At 31.2% G+C, this 15,926-nt stretch overlaps 2 protein-coding genes across 4 annotated transcripts in view; one reads left to right on the top strand and one right to left on the bottom strand.

Moving 5' to 3' along the window:
• The first annotated feature begins 356 nt into the window (after positions 1–356).
• On the top strand, positions 357–6,811 carry LOC115877713 (solute carrier family 35 member E1 homolog). The gene is made up of 5 exons (XM_030893992.1): positions 357–738; positions 838–1,046; positions 1,107–1,232; positions 4,185–4,424; positions 4,486–6,811. Exons 1-5 carry the CDS (start codon positions 414–416, stop codon positions 4,711–4,713), a joined length of 1,128 nt encoding a protein of 375 aa, XP_030749852.1. The 5' UTR covers positions 357–413; the 3' UTR covers positions 4,714–6,811.
• Positions 6,812–10,854: 4,043 nt separating this feature from the next.
• Positions 10,855–15,926, bottom strand: part of LOC115877712 (glutamate receptor-interacting protein 2) — a 291,983-nt gene continuing 286,911 nt past the window's right edge. For all 3 annotated transcript variants that reach the window (XM_030893991.1, XM_030893989.1, XM_030893990.1), the window contains 3 exons: positions 15,576–15,710; positions 12,805–12,927; positions 10,855–11,108 (listed from right to left, as the gene is read on the bottom strand). In XM_030893991.1, the coding sequence (XP_030749851.1) occupies positions 11,043–11,108; positions 12,805–12,927; positions 15,576–15,710 (324 nt within the window). In that variant the 3' untranslated portion in view covers positions 10,855–11,042. The remainder of the gene's footprint in view (positions 11,109–12,804; positions 12,928–15,575; positions 15,711–15,926) is intronic.

The following is a 15,926-nucleotide window of genomic DNA, read 5'->3' as shown; positions in this document are numbered from 1 at the left end:
GAATTAATAAAGTTTTTAATATAGTTATTTATTTTTAGAAAACTGATATCGTGGTATAATTAACAATTAATTATTACGGTTACTGCGATTATTCTATCATAATTTTATTAATAATAAAATGAGTATGTTATAAAATTAAAATTAAAGATTGATAAGAAAGTATTACTAGTTACATATACCGCGAAACTCTTTTAAAATAATTTTTAAGTCGCTTAAAAGAGCTCCTAAACATTTTGTTATGTTACAAAGAAAAATATCACGAAATAATCTTTATTTGGCATTAAAGGTAAAGGCAGTAGTTTGTAGTTTTATAAGAAAGTTCTTCTCTGTGTCGTCAGTCGTCACCACCTTTCAAAATTACCAGCTGATGCAGGTGACAGTGACAGTGACAGCTGGTCCGTTGCCAGCACATCATGGCCGACCAAAAGCAGACGAAAGAAGTCTGCACGGTTTTATTCCTGTGTGTATCATGGTACGTGGTCAGCTCGACCAACAATGTGGTCGGGAAGACCGTCCTCAACGAATTCCCGTACCCCATGACCATGACGATGGTCCAGCTGCTCAGTATCACCGTCCTAAGTGGACCCCTTTTCAAGCTATGGGGTGTACGAAGACACGTAGATATACCCTGGAATTACTACTTAAAACTTATCGTTCCTCTGGCTCTGGGTAAGTTCGTTGCCAGCGTCTTCAGTCACGTCAGTATTTGGAAAGTTCCTGTGTCCTATGCCCATACAGGTAAGTGTTTTGAGTTTTGTAGGTTAGGTGTTAACATATGTTTATTTTGCTTTTATTTAAAGCTATTATTGGAATTATATGTGGTTTAATTTGTTCTAGTTAAAGCAACAATGCCCTTATTCACTGTGGTTTTGTCCAGGATAATCATGGGGGAGAAACAAACCTTTAAAGTGTATTTAAGTTTAGTACCAATTATCCTCGGAGTTGCTATTGCTACTTTAACTGAAATCAGCTTTGACATGATTGGTTTAGTCAGTGCTTTAGTGGCAACAGCAGGTTTTTCTTTACAGAACATTTTCTCAAAAAAGGTAATGAACTTTTATACAAAGTTTTTACTTGCTTTAATATTTTATTTTGTTTGTTTCTAGGTATTAAAAGAAACCAAAATTCATCACTTAAAACTCTTACACATACTGGGCAGACTTGCTTTATTTATGTTCTTGCCTATCTGGATATATGCAGACCTGATAACTTTGTTAAACGATAAATCTGTGGTAAGTACAATGAAACATTTATGTTAAAAGAATGTAATCTTTAAAAGAAACATAATACGTTGATAAATTAATACAATAAGCTTTTGGTTTTGATAAATGGGATTTTAAGTCATTGCATTTTATCTAAAGCTGTACAATTTCTTAGTTTATGATCTTGTAAAACTTTATTGAACTTTCCCAATTTAGATTTTTTTAAGTAGTTTTTGATATTGACATTATATTTTTTATGGCACTAAAAGTAGAATATTTTACAATACCTAAGTAGTATCTGCTGTTATTCTCTTATTTTCTGTATTAATTAAAATGTTTATTAATTACTATAATTTATAGATTATACAGGGTATTCACCTTATTCGACACAGAGTATTGTAGCCAAACAATTATTGGATTTTTAGAAACTGTGAGTGATTTATTTATTAAAATATGGTCTAAATTATAAGAAAATGCATTTTCTACGGAAACTTGAGGAGATAAGTAAAAATTATATAATACAATTTGATAGACAATTAAATTGTGCATCTGATTCACGTAAAACATACAGGGTGTTGCATTTAAATTAACCAAGTTATTACCGTTTAAAGTTAGTAATTATTTATTATCAATTTTTTCACACTCTGTATAAGGTAGTATTACTTTTATTATTGCAACACAAAATTTAGTAAATAGAAAAAGTTTAGGACCATATTTGGTTTTAAAAACTTAAATACACTTAGAGAAATGAAGCATTAAAACTGTTAGTGTATTTTCACAAAATCGTAAATGTTTCAAAAATGGTAAGATTAAAGTACGGTAAACCTTAATCAAATTTACCTTTATTTTACTTCTAGAAACTAAAAATGGAATAATATATAGGTTGTTTTGTTTAAAAAAATACAACTTTGATATTTTTTCTTTATTTGGGACACCCTGGACCTTTTGAAAATAATTTTAAATTCTAGCTTTAGTAGTTCCTCCAACAATCCCATCACTCACAATTTATAAAAACCCAATCATTGAGAATGAGGTGAACAACCCTGTACACTGTACAGGGTGTCCCACTAAGAATAGCTCTCGGCTGTATCTCGGAAAGTATTAGCCGTAACGGCTGCGGAAAAAAATATTTGTAACTAAAGAGGCTATGGGAAATTGCTGGAAATTATTTTCAAGTTTGTAGAACGACCGCTAGGGGGCGCAACTGCAACAAAAAATAAGAAAATGGAGTTTTTACACAATTTTGCCTAGATAAAGCGTACTATAAGTAACAGCTTCATAATCTTCAGTAAATTTTGAATATTTTTTGTTTGAGCCATTTTCCCCTATCTACCAAAATAAAGTGGTGGGGGAAGGCTAGATCTGTTTTTATTTGAATATTAATAACTCTGGACTGGATGATCGGAATCCAACAAGCGAGGGCTCGTTTAAAAGAGCGTTTCTTACTCTATATTATACCATATAAACAATAATAATAAGATTTTGAACGTAGACGCTAGGGGGCGTTGTCTTACAATTTAACAAACATTGCGCGTTTTTTCAAAAAAATTAAGTACGATAGAATATGTAATTTTAGCTGATAGTAAAGAGTAGTAAAAGCTTAAAAAGTCAGCGAAAACCGCATCTTGATATCTTCTTTCAAACCGAAGATATTAGCAAAATTATAATAAATACCAAAAAATAAGCCCCTTAATTACCTTATTTTCACAACACGGTATCAGTAGCACTCTTGATTATGCCCATTCTAACCTAAAAATAAGATAGAAACAGTTAGTTTATTTTAAAATCGACGATATACCAGAATATCATAATATCAGATGTATTAATATCTAATAATTAAGATATTAATAATAGTGAACAAGAAACGATGATTCAGTGAAGTCTTGGTAGGCTTTGGAAAAAAGTTGCTTTTGACGTAATAGTATAAACGTCAAATTCTTATTAGATCAACATTTTGATAGTCTTGGCAGCGTTTTTTATCTTTTGATTGCTTTTTCAAAATGCCAACAACTTCAACTACTTCAAATAATAAAGGCATTTTGAAAAAGCATTTAAAAGATAAAAAACGCTGCAAAGACTATCAAAATGTTGATCTAATAACAATTTGAGGTTTATACTATTACGCGAAAAGCAACTTTTTTCGAAAGCCTACCATTACTTCACTGAATCATCGTTTCTTGTTCATTATTATTAATATCTTAATTATTAGATTTTAATATATCCGGTATTATGGTATTCTGGTATTTCGTCGATTTTAAAATAAACTAACTGTTTCTATCTTATTTTTAGGTTAGAATGGGCATAATCAAGAGTGCTACTGATACCGTGTTGTAAAAATAAGGTAATTAAGGGGCTTATTTTTTGGTATTTATTATAATTTTGCTAATATCTTCGGTTTGAAAGAAGATATCAAGATGCGGTTTTTGCTGACTTTTTAAGCTTTTACTACTCTTTACTATCAGCTAAAATAACACATACTATCGTATTTAATTTTTTTGATAAAACGCGCTATGTTTGTTAAATTGTGAGAAAGCGCCCCCTAGCGTCTACGTTCAAAACTTATTATTATTATTTTTATGGTATAATATAGAGTAAGAAACGCTCTTTTAAACGAACCTTTGTTTGTTGGATTCTGATCATCCAGTCCGGAGTTATTAACATTTAAATGAAGATAGATCTAACCTTCCCCCACCACTTTATTTTAGCAGATAGGGGAAAATGGTTCTAACAAAAAAAATCCAAAATTTACTGAAGATTATGAAGCTGTTATTTATAGTACCCATTATCTATGCAAAATTCTGTAAAAAATCAATTTTCTTATAGCAGTTGCGCCACCTAGCGGCCGTTTTAGAAACTTGAAAATAATTTCCAGCAATTTCTCATAGCTCCTTTAGTTATAAATATTTTTTTCCGTCCTTAGTGGGACACCCGGTACAGTTTATAGATTATAATATTATATAATTTTATCTGGATTGGCTTTAGACATATCATGACTACAAGGTTATTAGTCTCCTCATTGCCGATGGTGTGTTGAATTGGTTACAGAACATTATAGCATTTAGTGTTCTATCTCTAGTTACCCCTTTGACATATGCAGTGGCAAACTGCAGCAAAAGAATATTTGTTATTGCAATATCCCTCTTCATTTTGGGAAACCCTGTAACTTCTATGAACGTACTTGGTATGATGACGGCCATTTTAGGCGTTTTGTATTATAATAAGGTATTTTTTTGTTTTTCTAATACAACTGTACTTTTTTTTAAATTATTTTTATGGTTTTTAGGCTAAATATGATCAGAAAAAGCAGCAAGAAAAAGAGACTGTGTTGCCATATGCTGATAAATCATGGCAACAAGACAAGATTAGTTATACTCCTATAAAATATCAGAATGGTAGTGTTCATAGTGAATATATGAATGGTTATAGTAACGGAGATTTGAATGGTTTGAATAACAATTATAGTTATAATTCGAGGACTATGCGAACGAAAGGAAACTTACTTTTTTCGTAAAAATTTGTAATGGAATGTTAGGAAGAATATTTTTAAGTACAAAATGTGATTATATATACACTGTGTAGAGAAAATTGAACGGTAAATAATTGAATTTCTACAGTATGTCCCTGAATTGTTTTTACAGGAAAACACATTTTTATTATTTACATTTTAAGAAAAATGCATTTTTCATGAATGTTTTTGCTTGTTCTAAAATTTATATATGATATCATAAATATATAAAAATACCATACATATAGATTAGGTATATATGATATCATATTGTCGGTCAAATGTGGTAAACTCCATTATTCCTAATTTTACAGGCGATAAAAAAATAATATAAAAATATCTACACATGTAGCAAGTATATGCATGCGTTAATATGATAAAAAAATAACAATAATATTTGTTGGGGAACAATAAAACTCTTAACTTATTTTTGATATTTGGAAAAAAAATCAACCAGATTTTCGTATTTTTTAAATTTTTTTCTGTAAGGGCTCGAACACACTGACGCACAGTGGGCAAAAATCCAGAAGTATGTTGCAAAAATTCTTTTATTGTACGATTTCATTCAAATTTGGTAAAAACATTCTATGCCAGTAGCTCGTGAACCCAGTTAGTTTTGACTGACTTGAGATTGGCTGGGGGTGGTGGGGAGGATTCATAAAATGGAAAAATCATCTTTTGACTAATACAGCTACCAAAATGCGGTAAGAATATTTTACATTTCACTAAATTTTACGATTTTTGGCAGAGCCAAGATGAAACAGACAAATATTGAGCAATTATTACTCCTCCGGCATATACAGGGTTTGTTAGGTTAGGTATATATATTGCTACATCCTCTGTAGCAATATATATATCTGTGTATACATCCTCTGTATCTTTTTTATTCGACGTTTTCGAAATGTGTCTTGAATAAAAGTTTAATGGTCTGGAATACATCTTTCAAAACAGTCTTCTTTGCATATACCGGGTGCCTTAGAAATCCTGTGCGTGGCCCAACTTTCTTATTTCAAATTAGTACCCAATTTTTTATTTATTTTTTTTATTTTCTTCTAAAAATCCTAACTACTTTTATGTAGCATATCCTATACCTAATTTGAAATAAGATAGTTGAACCACGCCCAGATTTTTTGAAGCACTTTGGATATGCGAAATGGATTTTTTGGCAAACCAAACCAAAAACCACTTTCATTTGAGACAGTTTTCGGAAACGTCAAATAAAAAAGATAAAGGGGGTGTCAATGTATAAAAGGAAACCCTAAGTATACTAATCCAATCGAACTTTTATTCAAGATTGTTTGTCATTTGAATAAGTTGGGTCTCTAATAATACCAGACAATATGTGAACAATATTTTATTATTATATTTTAAATAAGTAACAATATTCTGAGACTTAAACAATGACTTTATCAATATAATGCTGAAAATCTCACGAGTTACATGTCTCACTCTACACATATTAAATTACATAGACGTAGGATGTAGAATATTCTGTTTTGAAACGACTGATGGAATAGCAGGCATCGCGGATTTGAAAAACATGGAAATAACGACGTTATCGTGTAGTCGGGGTTGGAGATAGTCGGGGTAAGTATTTATTAACGAAAAATCCAAGAATATTTTAAATGTATTATTTAATATTAGAACATTTAATAAGCTCACGAATAGCAACTTCGCTTTTTAGTTAACTCGGATATTTTAACATTTCTGAAACTTAATTTTTTCTGAAACAATATTTTCTAATTGGTAAAACGTAAAACATCGTTAGATCTGACAACTCTGTTGAAACTGGTCGTTCATCTGGCCGCAGCTATAAACGCAATGCATCCGGCCAGCTGACGGCCAGGGCGTTGTGACCTGGTCGTCAGTGAGTTCGAGCCCTAAAACGGTATTGATTTGTAAAAGTATAAACGATTAACCATTTAAGAACAAGCAAAAACTTATAAAGAATACATTTTTCTCAAAAAGTTAATAATGAATAGTTTTTCCTCTTGTAAGACAATCTGGGGACATACAGTATATTGAATGATATTTTTAATTGACTATAACAATTAGAAAAATACTGAGTGGATTTAATGTAAAAATAAATTTATTTTTATGTTGATTTGTTATGAATACTAGTCTTACCTTTATACGGTGCTAATAATGCATAAGAAGCAAAAAATGAAGGTAGCGATCTTAAAATAAAAAAAAATCTTGAATGCACTGTGTAGTTGAAAAAAAACGGCGCCATAGAAACGATGATCAATAAAATTTTTGTTGGTCCACCTTCTATATGTATGTTCTTCTATAAGTTTTAATGTCAATTTTTAATAAATAAAATAGTATGGAAGTCGGCCCATCGGTAGTCGTTCTCAAAGCTGCTATGACGCTATTTTTTGGTTTGCTATTTTACTATTACTTATATCAACAGTTTTAAAGAAATATTCATTTCAGTCTTTGTATTCATTGTAGATCTAATAATTTAATATAAATATATAGGGTGGTCCGAACTGTATTCCGGAAACTTGGGCAGCATATTCTGCAGATAAAAATAAGTAAAAAAGTTTGTATAAATGTATGTCTTAAAATGCTTAGTTTCGGAGATACAGGGTGTAGAAGTTTCATTTTTATTTCGATTTTTTCCAAATAACTTCTGAAGTAACGTCAATACATGGATGAAAATTGGTGTCTGGGAGTTTTTTGACATGGAAATTTGATTTTGATGTTAGCATGACTCCTACTTTTAGAGGGCGCCAAACTTCTACACCCTGTATCTCCGAAACTAAGCATTTTAGAACATACATTTATAGGAACCTTTTTACTTATTTTTATCTGCAGAATATGCTGTAAAAGTTTCCTTGTCACCCTGTATTGTATTTTGTGTGTATTTTTTGGCATACTTTTTTGTGTATATATTTTTTATAAAATTGCTCAAGTATTTAAACAGTCTTGTCATTTACACTGGTAGCCAAATATATATGTTTATTATATTTTTTTAAATCAATTTTAGAGAAAGTTATTTTTAAGAAATACTGTACATATTATTGTAAAAATGCTTGTTTTAGCTATACCTACATATAGTATCTATATAACTAAAATAATCATAGACTTAAAATAAAATATAGACTGAGCATCTCATTCATAAATAGCTGGAACATGCGGTCAGACAATGTCTTGTTATTGTTGTGTTATTGTTTTAGGTTATAACGAGTGCGACACGAGCGATAGATAGGTTGTCTCTGTCGTAACGGTCGTTCCCTGACGACTCTGCCGAGAAACACAACACTGTCTTTCGTTTCTCAAGAACTCTCCGTATCATAGCCGGGTAATTTTTTTATTTTAATGAAGCTATAATAATTAAATTAGAAATATATCGTATTTAAACTTTTTTATATTTTATTAAGATTTAGGACAGGTTTTTTAAATAAAAATTTATAAAAAACGTCTTAGAGTCCAAAAAGGATAAAAATAATAAAATACACGTTATAGAAGAAATTTTATAATCGAAATGACGTAATTTTTGAAATTAATAATAAATTATTAATTTTAGTCAAACATTTACAACTCCTAATATTAATCAAAACAGGATCTATTCCACAGATATAATAGAATCGGCGACAGGGAGAGAAAAAAATATATGATTGTTGTAATTTTTTTCTGGTTAAGTGATCTCTTATGTAAATTAGAGAAAACATAAATCTGTTCCATTAAAGCAAGGAAGGTGATAGGAACTGGATAAAATGAAAACTACATTTATTTAACTCGGTACTGTCTTTATTGTACCGGGTCCGTCCCAAAAGTGGCTCATCCCCATAATTTTTTTATATTTTTAAATAAAAAAACAAGATTTAGTATGTTAGTATATGACATAAATTAGGATTGATTGACGCATTCAATTGTTTTTCGTCACTTCCTGTTTCACCGGAAATGACTATAACTTTTAATTTTTAAACGGCACCCTCGGTATATTTCTACTTTATTCGATAGAAAATGACACTCTGAATAGAATGACATATCATATGTCAACTTTTGACATTTTCGCATATGGTTTAATTGTAATTGTAACACGCGGTTCATAACGACAATTTGACTCGAAATACCAAGTGTGTGGTAATAATATCCATAAAAAATGCTTTTTCCAAATATGCTAATGAGTCACCCTTGTTCCATTTGAAAAAATTGACATATGTATGATTAAAAATACGATTTGTACATCTTTTAACCGGCCTAGACAAGACACGAAACCTATTAGACGATCAAAACTATTTTTCCAAGGCTCCTTGATTAGAACTTAGTGTTTTTAACAACACCATGGCACACTGGATTGAAATTTAAAATAGGATTTGTTTTTAAGCGACAATATCAAAAGTTGACATATAATATGTCATTCTATTCGAAGTCATTTTTTATCGAATAAAGTAGCAATATACCGGGGGTGCCTTTAAAAATCAAAAGATGTAATCATTTCGGTGAAACAGGAAGAGACCAAAAATAATTGAATACGTCAATAAATCCAAAATTTATGTCATATACCTAGTAACATACAAATCTGTTTTTTTTAATTGAAAAAATAAAAAAGTTATAGGGGTGAGCCACTTTTGAGACGACCCGGTATATTAAAAAACATTGTTTCAAAATGTACTATCATTTTAAAATTATTGTATGTTATTTTAGATTCTAAAGATAATTTTAGAATAAACCGGAATATATTTTTAATAAAAACATTATTAGTTATTAACAGGGTTATAATTATGATTTTGTTTCAATGTAAGTAGGTAAATAATGTAATGTAAGAGAAAAAATTCAGATTTTACATTTTACTAAAATATTATCTAAATAAGCGCCTTTCTACAACAACGCCACTGACTCCCAATGGGTAAATTGAGAGTTGCCTACCGGTCAAAAGTCGTTTCAAGACTTAAATGGATTATTTAAGTCAAATTTCTTGTAATTTGGCACTGGCGAACCATATTTTATAGTTCTTGAACAGAAAAAGTCAATAAAATAAACACTTAAGGACTACAAGCTAAGAAAATGCGTTAATACAGCCGGGGAGATAGCGGCAACAAAGCTTTACCGCACACGTGCGACACGTACTACAAGGTAATAAATGAATGGATGGGCTCCCTCGCCTCTAATCGGTGTTGTTATATTGTAAAGAACTTATCCTTTTTAAACAGTATCCGACTTATAATTTAGTAGTATAAGGACTATATAATACATCTATGGAATATTAAAATCTACTTTATTAAACTGTAGTATTAATATCTCAATATATGTGTATACAAGAAAAAAAATATTGATAATATTAAAGACGTGACAACATAGGCTGGATGAGGAAGACTCGGTCGACTGTACCCAGAAGTAAACATGTGTACAAAAAATATTGTCTGTCCGCGTTGAGATGTAAATAGTGTAGTCTATATTTTATTTTAAGTCTATGAAAATAATATATACCGTAAATACTTTTTTGTATTCTTCAGGTTTTGTAATATATAGCTGAGTGTTTGATTGTACAGGGTGTCCATTTTCGTGTTTTTTATGGGGTTTCCCGTTTATGAGTGGAGTTACAAAGATGCGGTTTTCATATCAATTTGCTACTTTTATGAAACTCAAGACGCTACACATAGACTTCTCCTTGCCCTCTTAGTTTCTGAAGTACAGGCCTTCTTGAAAATTCGGACCCCTGTATATTAATTTATTTGCCTTGTCATGAACTTTTCAAAAATATAAATTTATATTTTCTCTTAAACGAAAAACCCTGTAAAACAAACGAAAATTTCATAGTCTGTACTTAAGATTTTGCACATTTGCAAATATTTTCAATTGTGTTTTTTGTTTATTCATTTTTATGTAAATAAAATACTCCATTTTTATTTGCATAAATTTCACATTTAGAACAGAACGATATTTTTAGTACTTCGAGTGGAAAATTGTGTAAATTTTATTTGTACACTGATTGGGAAATTTATGATGAAATTACAGATATTTACTTAGATTTAAGATAAATCAATTTTAATTTATTTTTCTCTATTTGATTTAAATCATTAATTTGAAATGTATTATAACAAAGTCAGTCTAGTTTACACAATTTTTTTACTCACCCTGTATATAGTCCAGGCATTATTATATTTAGGTAGGCATTGTAAAATAAAATAACGTAAGTCAAATAGTAATAATCTCAAACTTTATTCAACAGATTCTCTTCAATAGTAATAATATTTATTAAATTGTAAATATTTGGATATTATAATGTTAACTAAAGATAAAAAATAAATATTTTTTATTATATATTTCTGGAATTATTTTTATTTTATTTATTTATTTTCTTATTTTATTTAGATGAAGCGGGCTTATAACGTTTTCGTGATGGTGTTTTGGCTCGACGAGTACGAGAGCTTTGTTACACTGTTTGCATCCTGAAAAAAGAAATAAAAAAACAATTAGAAAAAATATCTAGGAAGTACAATTGATTGGAAAAAAGGTGTCAGCGATGGCTATGAAATAAAGATCGCTGTCATTTTATTGGTGTGTACTTTTTTAAATTTTTATTTTAGTACCAAAAAAATATTGGTATTATATTGGTATTCCAAATTCTGGAAGTTTGTGGAAATGAACAACGAACTTATACTACAATGCGAGGGATGTCTCACTTGGGTAAAAAATGTATAAAGTGGGTTAAAAGCCTAGAATTTGAATTAAATGGAAACACCCTTTTCTGTAGGAGATAGACAAAAACTAATTTTGTCAAAAACATGATGGGAAAACCGCATATCGATATCTGTTACCGTTTCGGAGTTACGGGGTGTTTTTCAAAAATATGCATTTCTAACAAATCGCTGTAACTTTTTTGCTATGGAAAATTTTGTATTTTTATGAAAACATTTCCAAAGCACCTTTTTACGTAGAATTTAATGGTTTAAGTATAATTTTTTAAAATTAATAATTTAAGAATTATCAACAGAAAGTTTGATTTTTTATATGGGACACACTGTATATTTTTAATTTATTGAAAATAATTTAAAATTACCTTTCCAAAAATATAACACTTGATATTTTGCTCGATTCCTCTTCGATATTGAGTATATAAAAATTCGCCCGCTTTAAATAAGTAGGCTTTGAACGGCACCGGCTGTAATGCAAAAAAAATTCTAGCTGTGAGCATCAATTAAAACGAAAATAATATTTGGTATGAGAGATGCAGAATTTTATAACAATTTAAAATATATTTAACCAACATCAACACATTTAAACTATATCTAATAACAATAAAAATAAATAGCAAACCAAGACATGAGATTTTGCTACAGGTGTTCGACATATCGACCGTCTTCTGTTATGGACAGACGGGCCAGTTTTTGAACATTTCTCGCGGAATTCGTTAACTCAGTGGGGGTGAAAGATACCCTCTCATAACTGCTAAGTAGTTCTAATTCTGTCTAGATTATACACGGAAGAATAAGGAACCTTTATTTTTTCGCAAATATATCCATTAGGATTAGATCCATGGGCACTAAGTCAGGCGGCCTCGATGGCCAACGGCTGGGATCTTGGTTAGCTATTCAATTATTCTTGAAATTGGTTGCAAAAATTTACTGACAATTTCAGCGTTCAGAGGCGGTGGTGCGTCGTCTTGCTGAAAAAATATGTTTTCGAGTTCCATTAAGGGCATATCATCAATAAGGGGTCCAAAGCCTACTAGTTAAAAGTGGCGAAGTTCTAAAAATTCTGTATTTCGAAGGGGATTATAACAAAATATCAAGTGTCCTATATTTTTGGAAAGGTAATTTTAAATTCTTTTCAGTTAATTAAAAATATAGAGGGTGTCAAAAATAAAAAATCAGTTTTTCTGTTGATCGTAACTCCGAAACGGTAACAGATATTGATGTGGTGTTTTCACCATCATGTTTTTGATGAAAATTGAGCTCCAGACACCGATATTAGTTTTTGTCTATCTCCTACAGAAAAGGGTGTTTCCATTTAAAAGCGTCGAATTTGACCCACCCTGTACTTGTACTGCCGAAATATCATTTTACTGCCAACGACTGCCAAGAAAAGGTACATGTAATTCCAACAGTGAGACACCCCCCGTTGCAATGGTTTCCTTATACTTACTTTTTCTGACATGTTAGTTAAGTAAGGGTTTCTAGCAACTACAAGTTCCAATCTATCTCCAGCAGACGCTATGAGTGGCACCGTAAGACAGCAGTCGAAATCCACTGTTTTTGTATCATTAACCTGCAAGAAGAAACTTTGTTAGAACTCTACTGGTAAAAGATTTTAGAAAATATTTTACATCCAAAATTTCATAAAAATATCTGCAAGTGCATCAGGAGCATTCTGGAAATTAAAAGACAGGGTTTTCTACAATCATGACTTTCAATTTTTTTTTATTCAGAGACACCCTGTATACAGACATATACCGGGTGCGTCTCAAAAGTGGCTCACCCCTATAACTTTTTTATTTCTTCAGATAAAAAAACGAGATTTGGTAGGTTAGTATATGACATAAATTAGGATTGATTGACGTATTCAATTGTTTTGGGTCACTTCCTGTTTCATCGGAAATTACTACAACTTTTGATTTATAAATGGCACCCTCGGTATTTTTTTACTTTATTCGATAGAAAATGACATTCTGAATATAATGATATATCATATGTCAACTTTTGACATTTTCGCTTAAAACGAAATTAAACTTTAAATTTCAATCTAGAGTGCCATGGCTATGTTAAAAACACTAATTCTTAATCCAGGAGCCTTGGAAAAAGAGATTTGATTGTCTAATAAAAAAAAAAAAACAACGCTTTATTGTACAAAAAGCCAAAACAGCTTCATCGACACAGCAAAAAAAAAACACAAAAACAAATATACAAATAATACGAAAAATGTCATACAATACAAATCAATTCAAAAAAAAATTACGTCATAAAATTACAAATAAAACATATATGGACATTGCAGAACACAGGCGTATTTAGAAAATTTTACAAAAGGAAAACTGTAAATGGATAAAATCATGTTATAATAACATAAAATCAAGAGTTATAAAATATTAAATACTAGACCTTTAACCAGTGTGTGAGATGATCAAAATATTAAAATTAAAATTCTAAATTGTTCATGATTAAACATCAACAAAAAAAGTCCGTTTACCGCATATAGGGGCTCTCTCCTGTAAATATGATTTCAGAGCTTTGCGAAATGCGGGAAAGAATGAAAGTGACTTGATATTCGAAGGCAAATGATTGTACATTTTCTTGGCATTGTACAGTATTGAGGCCTTAACTAGTTCTGAGCTCGGGGTTGGCAGATAAATATCGTGCTCCGCATTCCTAAGTGGATAGTTGTGAGAAGGCCTTTCCGGAATAGAGAATATGTGCTTGCGGATTAAGCAAACGGATTCAGAAATGAATAAGGAAGGAAGAGTCAGTATTTTGAAATTTTTAAAGAAATTCTGGCAGTGAGTTCTACTGTTTAGTCCCAATAAGTATCGAACTGCTCTCTTTTGAAGTTTGAAAATACGATCAAATTTTGTCGCGCAGCAAGTACCCCCAGAATGGAAGGGCATAACGAAGATGCGACTCAAAAAGGGCATAATAGACCATTCTAGAGGTTGATGAGTTAAGTTCCTTAGTCACTGATCTTAGTGCAAAACAGGCAGAGCTTAGTTTCTTTGATAAGGCTTCGATGTGCAAGTCCCATTTTAAAGAGTTGTCCACAACAAGTCCTAAGAATCTCACAGAGTCACACGACGTCAAAAGGTTGTATAGTACTTTTATATGACAAAACTTTAGTTTTTGAAAGGTTGAGGCATAGGAGATTAGAATCGCACCAAGATTTAATGGTGCGTAAGTCACTAGATATAGTATCATATAGTGCTGTAACATCTGGGCCGCTCCAAGTGAAACTAGTATCGTCCGCAAAGAGGCAGATTTTACCGCTAATGTCTAGATTTGCAATGTCGTTGATAAACACCAGAAATAAAATAGGACCAAGTACTGAACCCTGAGGGACACCACATTCTATAGGCTTACAAGAAGACATAGACGTATCAATCCTCACAAGCTGCCTTCTGTTGCCAAGATACGACTTAAGCCATTCGAGCGGCACTCCCCTGAATCCATAGTTTTGCAATTTGTTAATTAAGATATTATGATTTACACAGTCGAAAGCCTTAGAGAAATCACAGAAAATTGTAGCTGTAGAGTGATGGTTATTCAGGCTAGAGTATACATTATTAAAAAGGTCAAAAAAAGGTCTAATGTTTTTAGTGCCTTGTCCTGGCCGTTAGAAAATGCTCAAATCGTATTTTTAATCATATCTCAATTTTTTCAAATGAAACGAGGGTGGCTCGTTAGCATATTTGGGAAAATCATTTTTTTACGAGTAATTTGATACCACACACTTGGTATTTCGAGTCAAATTTTCGTTACGAACCGCAAGTTATAATTTCAAATACACCATATGCCAAAAAGTCAGAAGTTGACATATGATATGTCATTCTATTCAGAGTGTCATTTTGTATAGCATAACGTAAAAACACACCGAGGTTCTCATTTCAAAATCAAAAGTTGTAGTCGAAAATGACTGATACAGGAAATGACCGAAAACAATTGAATACGTCAGTCAATCCTAATAAATGTCATATACTAACATACCAAATCTAGTTTTTTTAACTGAAAAAATAAAAAAGTTATGGGGGGGGTAACCCACTTTTTAGACGCACCCGGTATATCCTTCTTTTTGTTTATTTTCCTGGATATCAGGATTTTTTGAGAACGTTTTTCATTATGAAAAGCTTCTTCATATTAAAAATAAAGATCTAAAGATTCAAGTTAAAGACCCTTTCAAGGAAAAATCACCTTCTTTGAAGTTCTTTTTACCTGGATTATTCTGTCGTAGGGCCTTAACAAGCCCACTATGTCTGCCGGACCTCCTTTCCTAATTCGGTTGATGTAGACGCCTTTGACGTAGAGGCCGTCACTTACACTGAATCCATAGTCGTCGTATATCGAGTCCTGGAAAATAAAAATAATTTAAAACGCGTTAGTTATACAGGGTGTCCCAGGCTGAGCGTGCATTAGAAGTTTCTAGAAAACTACAATATCTAGATCGAAGATGTTTTGCACATCATTGTTTCACAACGAGATCTATCGATTAAAAATATTTTCAATATGGTAGTGGCACTTGGTTGACAGCAACTTTCTTAATTTAAATGGGCGCCCCCATTTTTG

The sequence above is a fragment of the Sitophilus oryzae genome, unplaced genomic scaffold (genome assembly GCF_002938485.1).
Source record: "Sitophilus oryzae breed Bouriz unplaced genomic scaffold, Soryzae_2.0 scaffold_1498_pilon_pilon, whole genome shotgun sequence".
Taxonomy (NCBI): Eukaryota; Metazoa; Arthropoda; class Insecta; order Coleoptera; family Curculionidae; genus Sitophilus; species Sitophilus oryzae.
Note: the sequence above shows the minus strand (reverse complement) of the source record. Positions and strands in the feature narration are given on the sequence as shown.

Coding starts and splice junctions, on each gene's coding strand:
- LOC115877713 (XM_030893992.1), top strand. CDS start 414: ATGGCCGACCAAAAGCAGACGAAAGAAGTCTGCACGGTTTTATTCCTG. Junction 739..837: donor TGTGTCCTATGCCCATACAG/GTAAGTGTTTTG, acceptor AATTTGTTCTAG/TTAAAGCAACAATGCCCTTA. Junction 1,047..1,106: donor AGAACATTTTCTCAAAAAAG/GTAATGAACTTT, acceptor GTTTGTTTCTAG/GTATTAAAAGAAACCAAAAT.